The 20,270-nt window shown below is 33.5% G+C and overlaps 1 protein-coding gene across 2 annotated transcripts in view; it reads left to right on the top strand.

The window, feature by feature from the left end:
* LOC118184013 (uncharacterized) overlaps nucleotides 1–12,296 on the top strand; it is a 50,012-nt gene extending 37,716 nt beyond the window's left edge. For both annotated transcript variants that reach the window (XM_035353643.2, XM_085811249.1), the window contains exons 3-5: nucleotides 4,125–5,398; nucleotides 7,700–7,743; nucleotides 11,790–12,296. In XM_035353643.2, the coding sequence (XP_035209534.1) occupies nucleotides 4,125–5,398; nucleotides 7,700–7,743; nucleotides 11,790–11,901 (1,430 nt within the window). In that variant the 3' untranslated portion in view covers nucleotides 11,902–12,296. The remainder of the gene's footprint in view (nucleotides 1–4,124; nucleotides 5,399–7,699; nucleotides 7,744–11,789) is intronic.
* Nucleotides 12,297–20,270: the final 7,974 nt, after the last annotated feature.

The following is a 20,270-nucleotide window of genomic DNA, read 5'->3' as shown; positions in this document are numbered from 1 at the left end:
CTAGTTCATATCTCGTGACAAATTTGACTTTGCGACTGAGAGGGGATGTTTGAAATGACCACCAGCAGATTTTTACTACGCTCATGGCGCCTAATTGCTCACCGAACGATGGCTGCTAGTGTATCTGGTGTAATGGCGGTACAATATTCTACGATTTTTTTCACTTAGCTCGTCGATTGCTTCTGGTTTATATCAAAACGGATCATTCTTGACGGTCCCCCCATGAGTAGAAGTCCAGAAGTATCAAATCAGGAGAACGAGGTGGGTACTCAATAGCACCTCTTCGAACCACTCACCGTTCGAGTGGAATTTTATAGAGGCACAACAGGACTTCTTGATTGTAGCAGTCTTAATGTTAAAAATCGACTTTGTGATTGCACATATCATATACCTTTCCCTAAAGAATCTGAGTGCCGAATTCGTACGTGGAGGTCTTTCTGTACGATAAACATTTAAATAGACAGATCTTTTTATACTTAACATTAAATGGACAGCAGTTATTACTATTAACATGCAGAAATAAATCATAGCTGTCATTACATTTTCGTAAAAACTGAAATCTCACATTTGTAACTTCATAGTGTAATAATTAGATAAGCAGACATAAGACCTTGTAATTTATGACGATATAAATTCATAGAATTTTAACAATATCAAATGCTACTATTTATGAACAGCAACCGAAAGGAACAAAGAACAAGATGACTGGCATTGGAAAGACGAAAAAATTGAATTATCTGAACTATAGCAAAGCTCACGAGGTCCCTTTACATAATAAGGAGAAAGGCCTTTATAGAGGGTTTTCTAAGGAAAACATGCTAGTATTCATGGTATACATGGACAAGAAACGAAAATCGCTGAGATCTGAACTCGAGTCGAATTACTAGTGTTACTTATTGCTCATTGTTCGCTGAGGGAATACTAAAATCGCAAAACGCAATAATATACTTACGATTATTTACCAATCATAACGATTATTTTCCTTTCAGTAATTGATACTGGCTGTAATGTTATAAATGCTGTCGGTAATCGATAAGTACATTTTCTCTTTTATTACACCTCCTCAGTGGTTAGTTATTTGCTCCGAAAGCGTTTGTTCATAAGGTTTTCGCTTATTACTATAGATACTAACGTTAGAAGTTTTAATCGTATTATTAAGAAATATATATACAGATTATTTGTAAGTCGCTTGATTTGTCGTAAGTAATATTCATTTGTTTAACAAATGCCAAACATTAGTGCTTAAGCCATTAGTTCACGGACTCTCCAGTACTTTTTAACAATGTCCTCATACCGAGAAAGTGCAATACAATTATTTAAATGTTCAAAAACCATCGGCTCATTGGAGTCACATAATGCACAGTTTAGGAAATTCACCACCTAATTCTGTCGAGGTGGTCTGGCAAACAATCACGTCCAGTCAGACGTCTAAATAGAGCCATCGCTGTTTTTCTTGGAAAACTGGGAATGGAGCACTCCAGAATCCTCCATCTCTTAGCACGTTGAATCGCAGAAAAATTTTAACCCACAGTTTAGTCGTATGAACAGGAAGCGGTCGAGTATAGTCAGCCCAAGCCCAAGAAATTCCTCGTGGCAAGGAGCGCAAGATTACGCCTATCGTTGGCAAAAGCCTTGAGCACCTTGCAGGTGACAGCACGATTTAGCTGAGTTCCGCCCCCAATTTTGATGGATGGCCCCCGGGGGAACGGTTCCGACGGTCTTCTACCCCTCTTCCCCTACTACCAACCTCTCGAGAGGCCTTTCCGCTCGCCGCATGTTTAAAGCGCCCCCATGCCGCACGAACAATGTACATTTACAAACATCCATGCCTTCTTCCGGATTCGAACCCGGGCCCTTATGCATGGCACTCAGCGATACTAACTACTATACCAGTTGCACGGCATACCCCTTTTTTAGCCAATTATTTAAATGTTCAAAAACCATTGTTATAGACACATTTTTAAGTAAACAATAAAAAAGTAAGTGCATTTTATACTTAACAAAATTTCATTAAGCTTAAGGTAACGTAAACTGTGCCTTGCTGTAAGAAACTAGCATAAATTTTCATGAATAAGTCACAATCTAATTTAATTTTATAGACAAAACACATAGTAGTTCAAAAAGGAAAAAAAAAAAAGTCTGGTGTGTACACCACATGACTTCCTCGTATGCCTACCAAATTATTAACATTTTTTACTGCACTCAAGGCGAGTTGAAAATGACATAAAAAATTACAAATTTTTAAATTAAATACCCCGGTTACTTTTTGTCGTGTGGAAGTCAAACTTCTTACAATTTTATTTTTCCACAAGTATAAAACTTTTTCAAATATAAGTAAATGAACATGGAGATCGCATTAAACGTTAGAATTCTTCAATTGTCCAAAATAATTTTTTTTTAAATTTGAAATTGCCAAATTACGAATATTTTCGTCAATTAAAACAGTTCTGTAACTGGAATTATATGTCTACGACGAACGATTGCGAAAGTAAAAAGCAGCCGAGTAAGGACTTTTAAACTCGGTAAGGGTGGGTGGGTATATAACTTAACTAACATATAAAACTTTAATTCTCCCTCTCTGTTCTAAAAATCATAATAACTTCTCTCGATTGCGTCATTTCTAGATCATTCCATTTTGCATGGCCTGCGCAGCGCGATAATGTAACAATTGGAAACAAACTTTTTAACTCAAACCAAAACTTTTCTCTTCGTATGCTTCCATCGTGCATAACTACGCACTTCAGTTTCGCTTTCTGCCCTGCTAGGATGTAATTTCGCCGTCTTGCTTGCTATCGCAATAATATTCAAAATGTAAATGTTCTTGAAATAGGCACAACTAGATTGCCAAAGGAACTGTGGCCACATATGTAAACTGGAAATAAAAAGGGAATTAAAATCTCCTCGACTGTCAAGTTTCTTAGATATTGCAAACTTTCCATATTTGCATACTACGCAACCGAAATTCAATATGGATCTATGTGCGCATCAACACTGCTCCGTCTTTTTCCTGCTATTATGTCATATATACTTTTGATTTTGATGATAGGAAAGGGAGATGCACAACCAGATGTTATAGAAGTTCCATACACAAAATTTCAATGTTCTACGGCTTATCGTTTATGAATGATGCGAAATACATACATGCATATGTACGTATAGACGTAACAAAAATTCAACCTGAATTTTTACAAGTTATTTTGGGATCAACAGTCTTTTGTTCTGTCTGCGTGTACAGATGCCACGCAAAAAAAAAAAAAAAAAAAAAAAAAAAAAAAAAAAAAAAAATCAAAATGATCAAAATGGGTTTGCGAATGGTCAAAATGGATATTTACATTGAAATCTGAAACCCGAAATTTTTCGCGATTACAGTTCTTCCTTTACTTTGTATTAGGATATAAAAAGAAGTTCTTTTTGTATTGTATATAAGAATTCGAGAATAACGTTTTTTGCATTAACTTTATTTATTCAATGTCATGTTCTTCGCACTTAAGCCATAAAATTCAATTCAGTAACAATATCACAATATAAAATAAAACATATCTTTAGAAATTCCGATAGAGTCTTGCTCGCTGGAGATAAAAATGTGTTTTTTATTTCGTAGTGTTGCCATTGCTCGCTTTGAAATTGTCTAGTTTGTTAGTCTAAAATTCGTTAAACTGTTACAAAATATGAAATCGATAATAAAACAAATTTCAAATTCCAAACTCGGGCTTCCAGATGCCTATATACGCAGGAGGATTACGTTATTCAAAATTTGATGGCTCTAGGTACCAATGTTTTTTCCTGATGCGAGAAACATTCATGCATTCACGCGGATTCTTCATTATTTATTTTCTTTAAATATAATACATGCCGATAATATCTGATGGCAGTGAAGCGAATCAAAATGCCGTCTTGAGACTAACAGCCCTTTTGGTCTAATGCTCCTTTTGGCTAAAAAAAATTTGAAGACTACAAAAATTAAACTGCATAATAGAATTTAAAAAATATATATAAGTTTAATGAAACAAAAATAATTTATCTTTAAGTTCTGTTTCTAACTTTGCAACTTTTATTTCACTGAAACAGAGTCATTAATATACGTTTTATAAATGTTGTATTAAGTTGAAAATTATATCTTTCAGGGGACGATGATCTTGAAAAAAGAGACAAATCTGAAATCATTGAACTAATGGGAAAAAAATTTCTCGCTAAAACTAATATCTTAAAGTATCCTAGCAGCGATGATCATCGCATGTATGTGAAACTCATTTCCGTTAGACCTCTAGAAGAATTTGATCCAGAATATGTTAAACAGCTTACTACAGCTGAAGATAAAGAAAAGACAAAAATAACAATACCTCATATAGAACCTAAATTTGATATAGAAAACAAGTCGAAAGAAAAAACAAAAGATATTGAAATTTTGAAAGAAAAAGAATTAAAAACCAACACAGAAGTTATAAAACAAGATGTTCTGCCAAAAAAAGATTTAATTGAGTCCGAAATATTAAAAACGGAAGAAACCCATATTAAACCGAAGATAGAATTCCCAGAACTGAGCGAAAAGCCATTAATGGATTCTGGAATTCCCAAAATGGCTGCCGAAGAAATCATCAGAAAAAAACTGGAAGAACGAGAAGCTGCAAAGGCAAAAGCTGATGAAACTGAAGTAAAGGAAGCTCTGGAAACATCTAAAGAAATTTTAAAGAAGGATCCCAAAAAAGTTATGCTTGAAGAAGAAGAAAAATTGGAGAAAGAATATGTGAAAGACAAAAAGAAATCATCAGAAAAAGATGTATTTATTAAAAAAGCCGAAACGGATTCGTTACTTAAGGATATAGAAAAAGATATTTTGCATGAAAAAGTGGAAAAAGACAAGAGACTTAAAAAAACCAAAAAAGATATAGAAAAAGCAGAGAAGAGTGCAATACCTGAAATGAAGGAAAAAGATACATTGCCCCTAAAACCCGAAGATGCAATGTTAAAAAAGACTGAAGAAAAAGTATATGAAGAAGAAAAAGTCAAAAATTCTAAAACTTTGGAAGATGAAGAAACCTTTTTTAGTAAAAAAGATGGCGTTTCAGAAGACTTGGATAAAACAGCGGAAGATCATGTGGATTACAAAAAGAAACTAGATGCTGCAAATTTAGTAAAAGATGCGAAGGAAATAAGCGAAAAGAAAGAAGCAGAAAAAGACAAGGCAATTGTAGGTAAAGCTAAAGAAGAACTGGAAAATCATGAAATATCTTTTAGTAAAGATAAAGCAAACAGCATGAACGTAGAGCACGATAAAGCTATCGAAGCAGGCCTCAAAAGCAAACAAGAAGAAGAAAAGGCTAAACATAAGGAGGAAGAAATAGAAAAAAAGGCTGTGAAAAATGCTTACGCATTGGCTATAGACATGACAAAGAAAAAGGTAAGAAAACACTAAGTCTTGAAAACTTATTTTCCACATCAAATTGAAAGGAAGCTTGATTAAAATTAGTATTAATTTTTACAAATTTCAGTTAGTTATTTCTATCATATTTTAGAAAACGGATGAGAAAATAAATGCAATATTGTTTCTTTCTTCTTCGAAATTAGGCAAGTAGCCTTTGAAAATAACTAGCTTCCTCTTTCTGAACGTACTAAAAAATTTCCAAGAAATGTACCCCAGTTAGTAATTTTTATTCGTGTAAAACAAAGCATATCTATCAGTTTTAAAGAAGCCAAGCTTTCTTCTGGAGAATCTAATAAAAAAATTTGATGCGGACACCACATGACTTGCTCGTTCAGAATATTAAATTATACGTATTTTCTGCTGCATTTCATTTAAACTTATTTCCTCGAATTTCATTAGAGATGGATTTCTCATTCAATTAATTCAGCTCTCTCTTCACCGCAAGGCAAAAATATATAAAACTTTAAAATACCTTCATTAAAAATTGAAAAATATAGAAAAATATAAAACATAAACAAATTTGCAATTAAAATTAGAGTTTCTAAGCAAAAACAAGCTATTCGGCCAGCAGGCAAGAAGGCAGAGTTTTCGGTGCAAAAAAACTGAAAGTTTACTTTTGGTTCCACTCGGCAAAAAGACACCGAAGGTGCAGAACCTGACTTAATTCACTATTCTGCGAAGTTTCGAGGGTAAACAAATATGGCTATTATAGTAACAAAAAATAGCCTTAGCCGCACTTAAACACCTTTTAAACTGTTGATAATTCTACAACTATTGCATGCAGATTAACTAAAAGCATAAAAATCTAAGCCGAAACATAAGAACAACATAATTCAATTATTTTAAAAGCAAAAATTGCACAATTTTCCAATATATAAGAATAAAAAAATGAGCTCACCGAGCCCAGTAACAGAGTGGGTATTCGCATTTTTACTTTTCGAGTTTGTTTTACTAATGAATTCTTATTTTAATTTTTATATGTTTTAGATATTGTGTTGAACCTATTATACACGGTTGAAATTATTAATATTGTTGAGAAATTACCTTGCTAATTCCAATTTGATTTTAACTTTAGATGCTTTAAGTTTATTTTACTTTAATTCTGAAGCTATAGCGCAGGACGGGTTTAAAAATTTTGTTTTTAATTTTTAGCTTATTATTACGTTTCTTTTTGGGTAAATACTATATATATACTTTATATGCTATTTTCTAGAGCCACGAAGACAGACAGACAGACGATTTAGCTCATTAACCTAACGGTTACACAAAACTTTAAAAATGAAACAGGGCACAAGCTCCTCAGTTTACAAGGAAATCACAGCAAATGATCAAGTCAAATTAAAATATCAAATACGAAGTAACACGAGCCTACTAAGTACTAAAGATATCCCGAAGCAATTACGGCTAACGAAGTTAAAGTCGATTATACAATTTAGTAGCAAGGAGATATAACATAGTCACCAGTCAGGTCATAGGCTCCTTTTTTAAGAAACTGTGCTCTTATATACACTAATTTTCATCCTAGTGGAAGTAGACAAAAACTGAAGTTTAAGTAAAAGCAAAATAATAGTATGGATGGAGTAATGAAGGTAAAACCCTGCAGCATTATGCTCAGAACAATCATCGTATAAATTAACAATGAACCTTTTTTGCACAGGACTCATTACTTATAGTTTATCATATGGCGAAACCTGTTTTTTTTTTTTTTTTTTTTTTTTTCCCAAGAGATTATGGAGTTTTTGAAGTATAGAAAGCTTCATGAGTTTCTGAAGCCTAAGTTTGTAACAAAGTGTAATTCATACGTTCTCCTCTTTCCCATCAAAATCGCAACAGTACATAGAACCAATTGTTAAAAATAACTTCAAAAAATAATTATTCATTAACGTAATATGATTTCTACATAGCAATCGAGAAGGGTTACATACACCACTCTGCGGAAGAGTGCATAATAAAGTTATAAAACATTTTTCTTCTTCCTTTCGTCATGTCTTCGTGGTGTAATTGGAAGCACACTCGGCGCGTATTCGAGAGGTCCAGGTTCGAGTCCCGGCGAGAGCAGTGCTTATTTTTCATGATCTCCTGCTTAAAATAACCTAATGTCTCTAAAGAGTGATATGCTATATTTTTAACTTTTCCGCTAACATCCTTTAGGCAGCATCCAGCATCTATTTATACCATACGATACTTAAAAAAATAATATTAAATATTTGAACGTCCTGTTGATTTATTTATAACTTCTGTTTTAATTTTTACCTTTCACTTTCTCTTTTGTTGCAGGAAATGGATCTAGCTGATAAAGAGGGTTTTCTTTTCGCTGAAAAGTAAGTCCCTATTTCATTTCTTGAATTGCATTTATTTCATTTCTTGAATTGCATTTATTTCATTTAGTTTACAAAAAGAGATAAAATGAGAGCAATACGATGCACCGAATTTCAGATCGCCTTGTCATGGGGCTGGTAAACCTGTTATATCTAGCCTAGCCAATCCAACGATAGAAATTGTCTGTTATATTACGACATGCTCTGCTTTTGCACAGATCTCTTTAAAGAAGATCGGAAGAGAAAATTTTAAACATATACTTAAATTTTAGACTAATAATTGCTCCTACAGATAAGATAACAGATATTTATAGTTCAGAAAGTACCGATATACGATAATTCGCTTTAATACACAAGAATAAGCAGATTGCTAAAACAAAACCCTTTCAGTCTAAAGCAGACGGTTATGCTTTCTACTGTAGTAGCCTAAAGCAGAAATCATCAAACAGAAAAGGTAATATTACAAATAAGAAATTTAGTTCATCTGGCCGACTCTAAATCGAACTCGTAACTCAGAAATGAGCTCACGTTGCAAATACAGCGTCATAGCAAAGAAGTCTTAATTATCTTTATTAAAGGAAAAGGACACTTAGTGCGGAACGTGCCCACCAACGACCGAGCGGTAAAGACGCTGAACACTGGTAGTTCGGTCCGAGGTTCGAATCCCGCGAACAGACTGGCTGCATGGGCGTTTTCGTGGTTTTACCCGTGTGTAACGTGCATACGAGCCAGTTTCTCTTAGAAAGTCTTCCACGAAGGCATCCCTCCCTTTAGGCAGATAGCCCTCGTGTGCTTTGCCATAATTAAATAATCCAATCCAATCCTTAGTCCGGAACTTTCCAGAAAAATCGCATTTCGTACTTTGAAAATTCATTTTCCGGAAAGAAGCTTCCAGAATGTTAGTAAGTTGGCGTAAAATCGTGAATGTCAACTCGACAGTAAATATTGTCATTAAAGTCCAATACGGATGTTTCTGTTTATACCTAATATTCTGTTTGAGCTATCTTACAAATAAATTGTTTGAATCAGTATTAATATGTTCACAAAATAGTCCATGAATTAAACAGAAACAGAAGTAAAATTACTGCAAAACGTGTGCCAGATAGGTAAATAAAAGCATCAGAAGTTAAAACACAACAAATTTAAAGTACTTAAAAAAAACACAAGGTATAAACAAAAAAGCACAAATGTTTACAAAAATTTATAACAGTGGCATTATATTGTAGGGTTTATATTTATTTTAACTAACATTTATTTTAAGTTTAAACTATCTTTTCTGTCAAGCCTTATTTTTCCCTGGAATTGCCAATGCCAGAGTATGTAAATTTTAGTAGAACGCGCAAAGTATTCAAATTGTCAGTGGAAGTAATTTGAGTTAAATAGAAGGGAAACGAGTTCGTAAGTGTGCTTTCTTGCTTCACGAGCGTGAAGGTGGCTAGGTAGAAATAGAAGAACCGCGCGTTTCGGCCTGTGTGCTTGCCTCGGCAGATAGTTGAATCTTTCAACTTAATTTTCAGAAAGTTTGCTGAAATATCAGCGGTATCTTAGAACGCGGTTAGGTTAGTTACGTTTAGAGAGCCTCGTAGGTGGTAACTTGTTATTATTCATTTTTAGTTTCTTATTTTTATTTTACCGCCGGGTCGGCGTAGTTTGTGAGCGTCAAGTGCAAGCATCTGTATCTTCTAAAGTAGAATAAAAAGGGAGTTAAACCCTTCTTAAGAGTTTTGTGTACTTTCCAGTTCATAGCAGTCACTATTATTGTTGCGTGTAGGTTGGGGCCGCGCAACACCACAATATAACTATATTTTATTTTTTTTCGACGTCTCAGTACATTACATCACTGACCACCCCAAAAATGGGCATCATACTGATGAAAGAATTGGACAGACTTGTCTTGTTACATTTATTTGTGAGTTTTGTTTAGAAATAAAATAAAAATTTTAAAAAAAAAAAAAAAGTCTGGAAAGATTCAGATTTTAACGGTCGCTCAAAAGGGTTTATTTAGGTTTTTTTACGCCGTCGCTAAGCTCACAATCTATCAGTCTACTGTTGCACTCGCTCCTGCTTACCCATTTATTTTTGTCATTTTAGCTTTATTATTAAGCATCATTTTCTTCGCAATTGGTGTCCGCCGATAACATCGCGGTAAAAACATCGCGGACGAAAATGTCGCAGAGAAAACAACGCAAGGCGAAAACGTCGTGCTACAAAACATCGTGGGAGAAAACATCGCAAAGAGATAATAACATCGCTGTTCTAAGACATCGTGATACAAAACGTCGTCGTCGAAAATAAAGCGGTTCAAAAACTTCGCAGTTTAAAAACATCGTAGTCGAAAATATCGTGGTAAAAAATAAAGTATCTACAAATCATCGCGTGACGATAACATCGCAGACATGCTTTTTTCAGACTTTAACTGTAAATAGATATTCCCATAATAATTTGAGAGCGCAAGATAGAAAGAAGGATAATTTGTTTTTCATACTTTATATTAACTAATAAATTTTTGCTAAGAAAATAAGAAGGAAACTTAAACATAGAAAATTAATGCAACTTATAGCACTTAATAGAATTTTAAACCGACTTAGTTAACTAACAAAGACCATTAATAAATCATTTTTAAAAAGTTTTTACTGGTAATTTTTCATAAAAAATATAATCTATAAGTTGCATTTAATTTTCTATGCTTAAGTTTCCTTCTTACTTTTTCAGCAAAAATTTATTAGTTAATAAAAAAATGTGAAAATAAAAATTATCCTTCTTTACATCTTGCGCTCACAAATTTTTATGGGAATATCTATTTACAGTTTTTAAAGCCTGAAAAAAGCATGTCTGCGATGTTATCGTCATGCGATGATTTGTAGATACTTTATTTTTTACCACGATATTTTCAACGACGATGTTTTCAAACTGCGAAGTTTTTTAACTGCTTTATTTTCGACGACGATGTTTTGTACCACGATGTTTTAGAACTGCGATGTTTTCTCTTTGCGATGTTTTCTCCCACGATGTTTGTAGCACACGATGTTTTCGCCTTTCGTTGTTTTCTCTGCGACGCTTTCGTCCGCGATGTTTTTGGCTGTAACCTCACAATTACGCCATTTACAATTAAGCAGCAAAATTATAAAACTTTTAATAGCAGCATATGCTTAGAGTTTGCGATGCAGCATTAAGTATTGAAATCTATTTTTCTGCATTTTGGGGGCAATTCTTAGTTCAATTTATCAGTGTTTATTTTTCGTAATAAGATGGCTTGCAAATTTTTTCTCTTTTTATTATTAATGTTTTGTGTGTTAAATTTATTAATAAAATATCATGTTCTTCGCACTTATCCCCCACCATAAAGCTCAATTCAACGGTAACATAAAAAATATTTAAAAATAGCATATCTTTAGAATTTCCGATCAACAGTCTCGTAGGCTGGACATAAAAATGTTGTTTTTCGTATAGTGTAGCTTACTTCCAATACCTTCTTCTGTTTAAGAAGGTATTACTACCGCTCGCTTTGAGCGTGGAACACATGCCTGTTTACCTCTGTTAGACACCAAAAGTTCCAGTCCTCCGTAACCTACCTACCTACCGCTTGCTTTCAAATCGTTAATCAAAAATTCATCAAGGTATAAAATTCGAAATTCAAAACTCGAGCTTTCTGGTGCACACGTCCGGGTGAAGGATTACGTTACTCAAAATCTGATGGCTTTGGTACCGTCGGTACTGGTTTTTCTTCACAGTGAGAGGAATTTACATACATGCATGCAGATTCTTTGTTGCGTAATTTTTTTAAAAATAATATAGGACGATAATATTTGGTGGCAACAATTTGAAAAGTAATACAACCGCTTATAGTGCACGAAGCAAAATCCTGTTTCGAGACTTAGGATAAAGCCGTTTTGGGCTAATTATGTGAATGACGTAATTTAAATAATTACGGAAAATAATAATCATTAGTTTTTAATTTCATGATTTATCTATAATATATGATATTATTAAAATGTTATCATTCTAAGCGACAAATTCTCAGACTTAATTTTCCGATATTTATGTTTTAGGAAGAGGAAAGAAAGCGAAGACAGTGAAGAAAGTGAGTCGAAGGTGAAGACGAAAAAGGGTCGAAAGAAGTGCAAGTGTGAAGAAAGTGACTCTGAAAGCGACGATGACTGAAAAGTCATGTTTGTTTCAGAATTTATAACTAAAATTTGGTTGAACAATTCAAAATTACATTTTATGTGGCGTCATTTACTTGTTTGAGTGCATACGAAATGCTTTTGTACAGTTGCTTGAGTGACTAATATTTAGTAGGAAATAAATTCTACACATATTTCCCTCAAAATGATTTTTCAGTAACCGTTCTAAATCCGGAATCTAGTCTCTGATGAAAACAAAATGGATTTATTTCAGAAGATCTAATTTAGTTAGTTTATATTAAAATTAAATACTGTTCTGAATGTTTGCGTGTTAAAAGCTTCTGCTAATTACAGTATTGAAAATAATGCAACCGAAATGCTTTATTTTTTTTAAATTATTGTGTTCTCTAAAATAAAGAAGTTAAAACAAAATTGCAGGCTTTTTCTCCTTTATTTAGCAAGCCCAAAAATTTAATTTTACCAAGGAGGTTAGAAGAAATGGAGTAACCCTCGCACGCAAGTCCCTTGCAATGAAATGAAGCCATGAAACGCCACGGTATGACGTCATGACTTATCATGGCCGCTGCCATAAGCGGACATCTCGTTGATTTTGTTCCCATTCTAATCAGTATTGTCTACATTAGCTATTCATCATTGAACGTTTATACATCTTCCGTAAAAGATTTTCTACTTAGTATATAGAAAAATTACAAGGATTGCAAAATAACTGATTAAAATTTAATAAAATTTAGGTACCTGAAAATGTGTAAATTGTAACTATAAAACAAATTTACACATGGTAAAACATGGAAGATCAATGAAAATTTCAACGGCATTTTGTGCAAATTATGCCTAAAGACACTTTTCTCAGCCTGCGGATGTTGATAGTGGCTGTCAAAGTCAGTGTAAGTTTATTTAACAATATCTTTCGTATATTTCGTAGTCATATCCGTATTCTGTACGGCGGCCATGAAATGTCATGGTGTCACGTTGCCGATATTTCCTTGGCTTTACTTTTGTAACGTCAGGCTTACTCCATCTACTCTAACCTCCTTGAATTCTACAGAACGAAATCAAGTTTCCATGTTATCTGCTATATCTTTATTTCTCATCTAATTGATTTCCTTATATATTATATGAAGATAATTGTAAATTACAAAGTTTAAAATTCTTAAATTAATTATATTTCTAATTATGATAACAGTGTAGATTTTCTGTATTGCTATCATTCTATGTTTTAAACTGTATGAATATTTATAACGAGATTTTTGATTCGGATCTCTGAAATCAAAAGTAATTTACAAGCGTGGATCACAGCATACAATTAATGCGCACCCCAATTAATAATGGTTTGTCTTGTAGCAAATGTAGCTAGCTCACTTTTAATTTCCTTTTCTACATACTTATTCCTTCTTTCCATTAGCTGTAGATGTCTTGCAAGATTTTATTATATAAATGCATGTCTTCGCATGAGAAAGTTTGGAAAACTGTTCCTTTGCATATTAAAATTTTATGTAAAAGCAATATTTGTGCTATTGCATGCCCATAGTCAATTTTCAGTGTAACCTGATTCTAGTATCGTAGTTTAGATTTTAATTATTACCGTTCTAAACGGATGTATTTGAAACGGAGGCATTAGCTTTTAATTATTATATCCCTAAACGGATTTACACGGAAAATTTTATGTAGACGGAAATTCTATGTAAAAGCAAACGAAAATTTCTATATAAAAGCAGTTTTCATGTTTTTGCAAATCCATAATTATTTTTCAGGGCTAGATTTTGACTATTATAGCCCTGAACGGATGTATTTAATACTGACGTATTTGCTTTGAATTATTATAGTTCTAAACGGATGTAAACATAAAATTCTATATAAAAGCAAGCAGAAAATATATAAAAGCAGTATTCTTGTTTTTGTAAGTCCATAGTTATTTTTCACAGTAACCTAATACTAACTATATTTTAACTGTTATAGTCCTAAACAGATGTATTTCAAACTGAAGTATTAGGTTTTAATTATTACAGTCCTAAACGGATGTAAATGGAAAATTCTCTATAAACGGAAATTCTATATAAAAGCAAGCGGATGATTCTATATAAAAGCAATATTCATGTTTTCGCCAGTCCATAGTTGCTTTTCAATATAACTAATACTAGTATAGTAGTTTAGTTTTTAATTATTAGCGTCTTAAACGGACGAATTTCAAGACGTAAATTTACGAAAGTCGCAATTGTTTTCGCCAGTTCATAGTTACTTTTCACTGAACCTAATACTACGAGTAGTATTGTAGTTTAGCTTTTAATTATTACCGTCCCTAACAGATGTATTTCACCTGAACGTATCAGCTTTTAATTAATTAGAGACCTTTTTTAAACGGGTGTATCTTCTTCTGAGGCAGTACAGCTTGCTGCTGACCAAGGCCGTCTCAATCAGTCTGACCAAGGCCCATCTGGACTTATTCATAGCAATACTCCTCTAGTCTTCCGTATGCTATGGTATTAATGTCATCCTCAACAGCATCAAGCCACCTAATTGGTGGCCTTCCTCGCTTTCTAGCTCCCATAGGTTTGTTAAATATGAGTTCTTTTACAGGGTTTGTGTCTTCAGTTCTGTATAAATGACCCAGCCATCGAATCCTGTGGCTTTTTATGACCTTGGTAATTATAAGGCTGTCTAAATGTTCGGTAGATTTCGTGATTATACATTGATCTCCAATCACCATTTTCACAAACAGCGCCAAATATTTTTCTTAGTATTTGACGTGCAAAGCTAAGTAGTTTTATTTCAATTATTTGAGTCATTGCCCAGCACTCGCAGTCATATAGTATGATGGGACGTTTTATGGATGATGATTTGAGTATTCAATTATTTGAGTCATTGCCCAGCACTCGCAGTCATATAGTATGATGGGACGTTTTATGGATGATGATTTGAGTATTCAATTATTTGAGTCATTGCCCAGCACTCGCAGTCATATAGTATGATGGGACGTTTTATGGATGATGATTTGAGTATTCAATTATTTGAGTCATTGCCCAGCACTCGCAGTCATATAGTATGATGGGACGTTTTATGGATGATGATTTGAGTATTCAATTATTTGAGTCATTGCCCAGCACTCGCAGTCATATAGTATGATGGGACGTTTTATGGATGATGATTTGAGTATTCAATTATTTGAGTCATTGCCCAGCACTCGCAGTCATATAGTATGATGGGACGTTTTATGGATGATGATTTGAGTATTCAATTATTTGAGTCATTGCCCAGCACTCGCAGTCATATAGTATGATGGGACGTTTTATGGATGATGATTTGAGTATTACGGCAGATAAATTGAGATTTGAACTAAACGGATGTATCCGCTTTTTAATTATTACACGGATTTAAACGGAAAATTCTATATAATTGGAAATTCTATAGAAAAGCAATATTCATGTTTTCGCAAGCTTTCATAGTTACTTCTCAGTGTAACCTAATACTAATATCGCAGCTTAGATTTTAATTATTATAGTCTTAAACGGATATATTTCAACAAGTACATTTTCTCGTAACTTCATTTTCAACTATTTCTTTTTATTAAGGAATCCAATGCCTTAAAATCAGAATAATTACAGTGAAATTTCTGTAAACACGATGATTTGCATTTCCAAATGATTTTGATTCTCTATGTCAAAACAGAAACTCTCCTATTTAACCATTACATAAATGTATTTGCTATCAACTACTTATACTATACTGGTGAAAACATAGCTGCACCTTCGTATAAAGTGCGAACAGCACAATAAGATGCAATTCCGTGCAGGTTTGGAAGATTGAATGATTGATTACTAACGCAGGTGGGGAAAAAAATAGTTTAAAATAACGCCCTCTGCATGAGAGTGAATGTATGGTCTTTCAAAGAACATGACATTTTGTTCTCAGAGCTCTTGTTTGAATTCAAGAGAAATACTACAGAAATGCGTTTACTTCCCCATTACTGCGATTTTTTTGTTTTGTTTTGTTTTGTTTTCTATTGCATCCTGTTTTTGCTCTCTATCAAATATATCCATGATATACTATATTAAATATTCTTTATTAATTGTTTGTTCTGTATGACATCTTATTTTTATACTACTATTTTCTTCTTTTTTCCTCACTATTGGGACTTTATAAATCAATAAAATTCTAAATAATTATACTGATAAATAAGAATGTAGTACATATCACGATTAAAATGATAAATAAGGTAGTGCAGACATTGGGCAGAAGGACAGAAACTTAGAAAATATTGTATTTTAAATCCAACTCAAGCTTTCGGATCCCAAATTCCTAAACAGAGAATATGAATTCAAAAATGCTACACTACAAGTATCTCTCTTCAGCTAATGAACATAATCTTCATGACATACATTGAAATCTCGAAAATAAAATAATTTTGAAGTATTTAAGATTTTGCATTTCTTTAAATTAACGCTCGGTATTACTGCTCTGAGTTCAGTTCCGGGCCAGTGAGATTTTGCGTTGTTATATAGCAACCGGATGAAAAACTTTCTGAATATTTTATCGCCCAGAAACCGATAAACATATGCAACCAATATTAAATAACTGAGAATACCGTTCATGATTTAGTTTCTATTAACTTCAGGAACTCTGAAAAGAGGTTATCCGTACGATTTAGAAGGTATTTTCTCCCTCCTTTCGGTATGCCTTTGCGGTGTAAGGGTAACTCACTCAGCGCGTATTCGAGAGGTCCAGGTTCGAGTCCCGGACAGAACAATGCACATTTTTCTCACATCCTGCTTAGAATAACCTAATAAATTTACAGTGGCGGCCAACTAACAAAAGCTAGTCGATGATGATTCTTCACCATCAGGATTTGGCGATTGGGTCCCTAATCCCCAGTCATCCTTTAAAAGGGGGATTATAAAAGGTATTTTCTCTCTCCTTTCCAGCATGCTTTCGTGGTTTAAAGGTAGCACACTCGGCTTGTATTCGAGAGGTCTAGGTTAGAGTCCCGCCGAAGACATTGGACATTTTTCACATCTCCTGCTTAAAAAATTCTAATAATTGTACAAATTCATGGGTAAGATCAATAACAACCGGTTCTATATTTTGCCCATGGAATTGTGGTCATTTATACCTCATCCAAATCAATGCTTTGATTGTCATTTATCTGGTGATCGGTATAAATTGATCCATGCTTCGTCAAAGGTTAATATATTCCAAATGGCTTATTTGTTGCTTATAGAACATATATATATAGGCTTATCATAATTAATACTTAAGGAAATCTTATTTGGATTCAGTTCTTTATGGACACATTCTGACTAACCATTTTTAGTTATCTGTTAAAATATCGAAGCACATGGACACGATATTCCCCACTGCGTCGGCGGAGTCATGACGCAGGAAAATGCGAATAAATTAAACATTTCTACTGACTCACTCAGTTTTTGATCCATATTTCTAGTCACGTTTGTAGTATTCAAAAGCATTCTATTCTTCTTCACTTAAATGGCGGACCCAATATAGTACTGTTGCGAAATGCCTAGCCTCTGCGGGGAAGATAGCTTCCCCGCAGAGCGGAATTAGGGTTGCCAGAAAGTGGCAAAGAAAAGTAGGGTTACCAGATTTGGTGCAAAATCGCCCAACTGCCGGCAACATTGGCGATATGCCATAGACGGATCGAGAACATTCTTGAACGCCTTCTTAGGGGTTTTCTTCGGGAATGCTCTCGAAGGCACGCTGAAGCTATATATACCCAGCCTCTACGCGGAGAAAAATGTATGTTGAGTTCAGTAGTAGTGTTCAGAGATTAGTTTGAGAGCGAGCGAACCAGCTGTACTCTAGTGCTTTGCCGTGAAGTTGTCTTCACCGTTGCAGACTGAAGGCTTTGTTATTGATTGTTTCAACGCCCTTATCGTAGTTTTTCGACGACTGTAAAAGTGTCTTTGGAACTGTCCTGTGTAATACTGGTGAATATATTGTGCTTCGATTTTTCATCAAGTGTTGTCATCAATCACTCCAAATCCACGAACCCGTAGATCGCAACAGTATGTTAGTGTTAAGCTTACTATCCTGATCAACTGATGATGTATACAACTGTTCAAGATTTTCGGGAAACAAATTTATTATTTCACATTAGAAAGGGAAATAATAGGAATTCATTTCTTCTAAATTCTCTTTAATAGCCACGACACCCTGATTCGTGGATTAACAACTGACAATAGGAAAAAATAAAGAACAAAAAAATTCCTATTCAGCGTATGTAAGCATCATTATGCAATTATTGTAGTTGAATGATTGGGCTTCATCCAAAAAGCATAACAAAAAGTTACAGTACAGTTCATGCCAATTATATCTTGGCGGTATAGGCTTCAGAAGTAAAGAAAGAATTTGAGAATTATTTTGCCAAAGCAAATGCTTTCACAAGAAGGCTTTCTAAGCGAAATATGCTATGAGATAAAAGTACAAAATATCTTGAGTAGCGAAGGCCATTCGTCACAGTAAATTCAGGAAGAATTACAATGGCTCACAAAAGTGTTCCTACACTTACGAGTTTCAGTGAAATATTGCTATGTTCATTAATAAAAATTCATATTTCAAAATGAAAAATTTTTAATAATATCTATACATATCTCTTAGCAAAAATACATTTATTATTTTATGAACATATTAAAATTTTTTGGGGGAAAATCAATAATGAAAACGTAGCAGAAAAGTTACCTCACAAAATTCTTCGTACACTTTAAACTAGGGTTTCTTAAACTGTGGGTGGCGACCCTCAAGGGAATCGCGGGACCTGCAGCAGGAGGTCACCAAAACTTTTAGCGGTTTTGATATTTCTTTAACTAATTATAATACTTTTACAATTACCAAATATTTTTACGCAATATATCTGAAAATAGATAAAGATAAGACAACATAGACAAAGAAAAAAACGAAAACGTTTCGAAGTTATAAACGTTTTAAAGCGAGCAATGGAAACACTCTAAGGAGGAGGAAAAAAAAAAAAAAAACTTTTTATCTCCAGCGCGCGGAAATGTGTATCAGAAATTGTAAAGATATGCTCATTTTTAAATTATTTTGCAACATTGCTATTGAACTGAATTTTACGGTTTAAGTGCAAAGAACATGATATTTAATAAATAAAGGTAACACACAAAACTTTAAGAAAACGCCCCTTTGGACGTAATTTAAAATCAGAAACCTTTCAGATTTTTTTAGCTCTTTTATATTTGTTGTTTTTATTACGCTCCCTTGTTGCATTATTAATTTTTTACCAATTGTTTTTCTGATTTCTTTCATGCATTCACTAAACAATTTAATTAAATTAAAGAATATAAGCTATTAATTAATTCATTGATTGACAACTACAGTTGTTGGCGAGTTTTCACCTTCCTGGTTCTTCCTAGTTTTCTCCAACTAGAAATACAGGGTGGTCCAGAATTATTCAGCGCATTTCATGTTTGAACTAAGTGCCACAAATGCAGTTAATGTAGAATTTATTTAATACTTAAAATTTTTTGTGTGAAAAGTTGCTTTAAATTGTCTTTGCAAGGGAAACAATCGAACATGTTAGTACTCATTTTTCTCTCTCTCTTTTTTTCCCCAAACATGAAATGCGCTCAGTAATTTTTGCTCTACCCAGAGCTCCATTTTAAAGTGTTTCATTTATGCCTGACAAATACAGAATTATAAAACTAAGTGAATTGATAACTTAAGATCCACTGAAATTTTCACAAGCAATTTAAGAGTATAATGCGATTTCAGCTTAATTCGAAAAGAGAAATTCAGATGGCTTATTAAGTCGAAGGACTAACACCGATTAGAAAGAAACGTCTTCTAACTTTGTACCAGGCAACCATTTTAGTAGAAATCGCCAAAGTTTAAGAATACGCCAAATTCTGTTTACCACTAGCATAACGATTATTCAGGCAACCATGCCTATGACAAATACCTCAGTCTTAAATATCGCCATTTTCATATGCCTTCTTTTTGCTGTATTGCAAGTTCCAACGGCTTTTATGGAAACAATATGATTATTTTCTGTCTTGAAATCAGTGCTTGTGGGATTTCCTTATCATAGAAGAAACAAAAGTTGAATTTTTGCACGAATACACTAATTTGCCGTAAAATGACTAGAAGAATAATGTTTCGAATCTTTTTTAAAAGAGATCGCTATAAAATTTCTACCGCAACAAAAACAAAAACTCTTTTGTAACTAGGTTTACTAAATGATTTTTCGGATAAACATGCAGTTGAAAAGTAAAATATGTATGTATGTAATATTTATTTTTTTCACAATGAAAGTAATAGTTTTTTTCCCTTCTGTAAAATTCGCCAAGCTGCACCAAGATAGTTTCATAATACGTAAGTGCCATGAATAGAATCATCTAGAAATATACACTGGCAAAAACA

The sequence above is a fragment of the Stegodyphus dumicola genome, chromosome 2 (assembly GCF_044657685.1).
Source record: "Stegodyphus dumicola isolate Sdum_Otavi_A_Nest chromosome 2, ASM4465768v1".
In the NCBI taxonomy this organism is placed as follows: Eukaryota; Metazoa; Arthropoda; class Arachnida; order Araneae; family Eresidae; genus Stegodyphus; species Stegodyphus dumicola.
The sequence above is the reverse complement of the archived record's forward strand: the minus strand, read 5'-3'. Positions and strand labels throughout refer to the sequence as shown.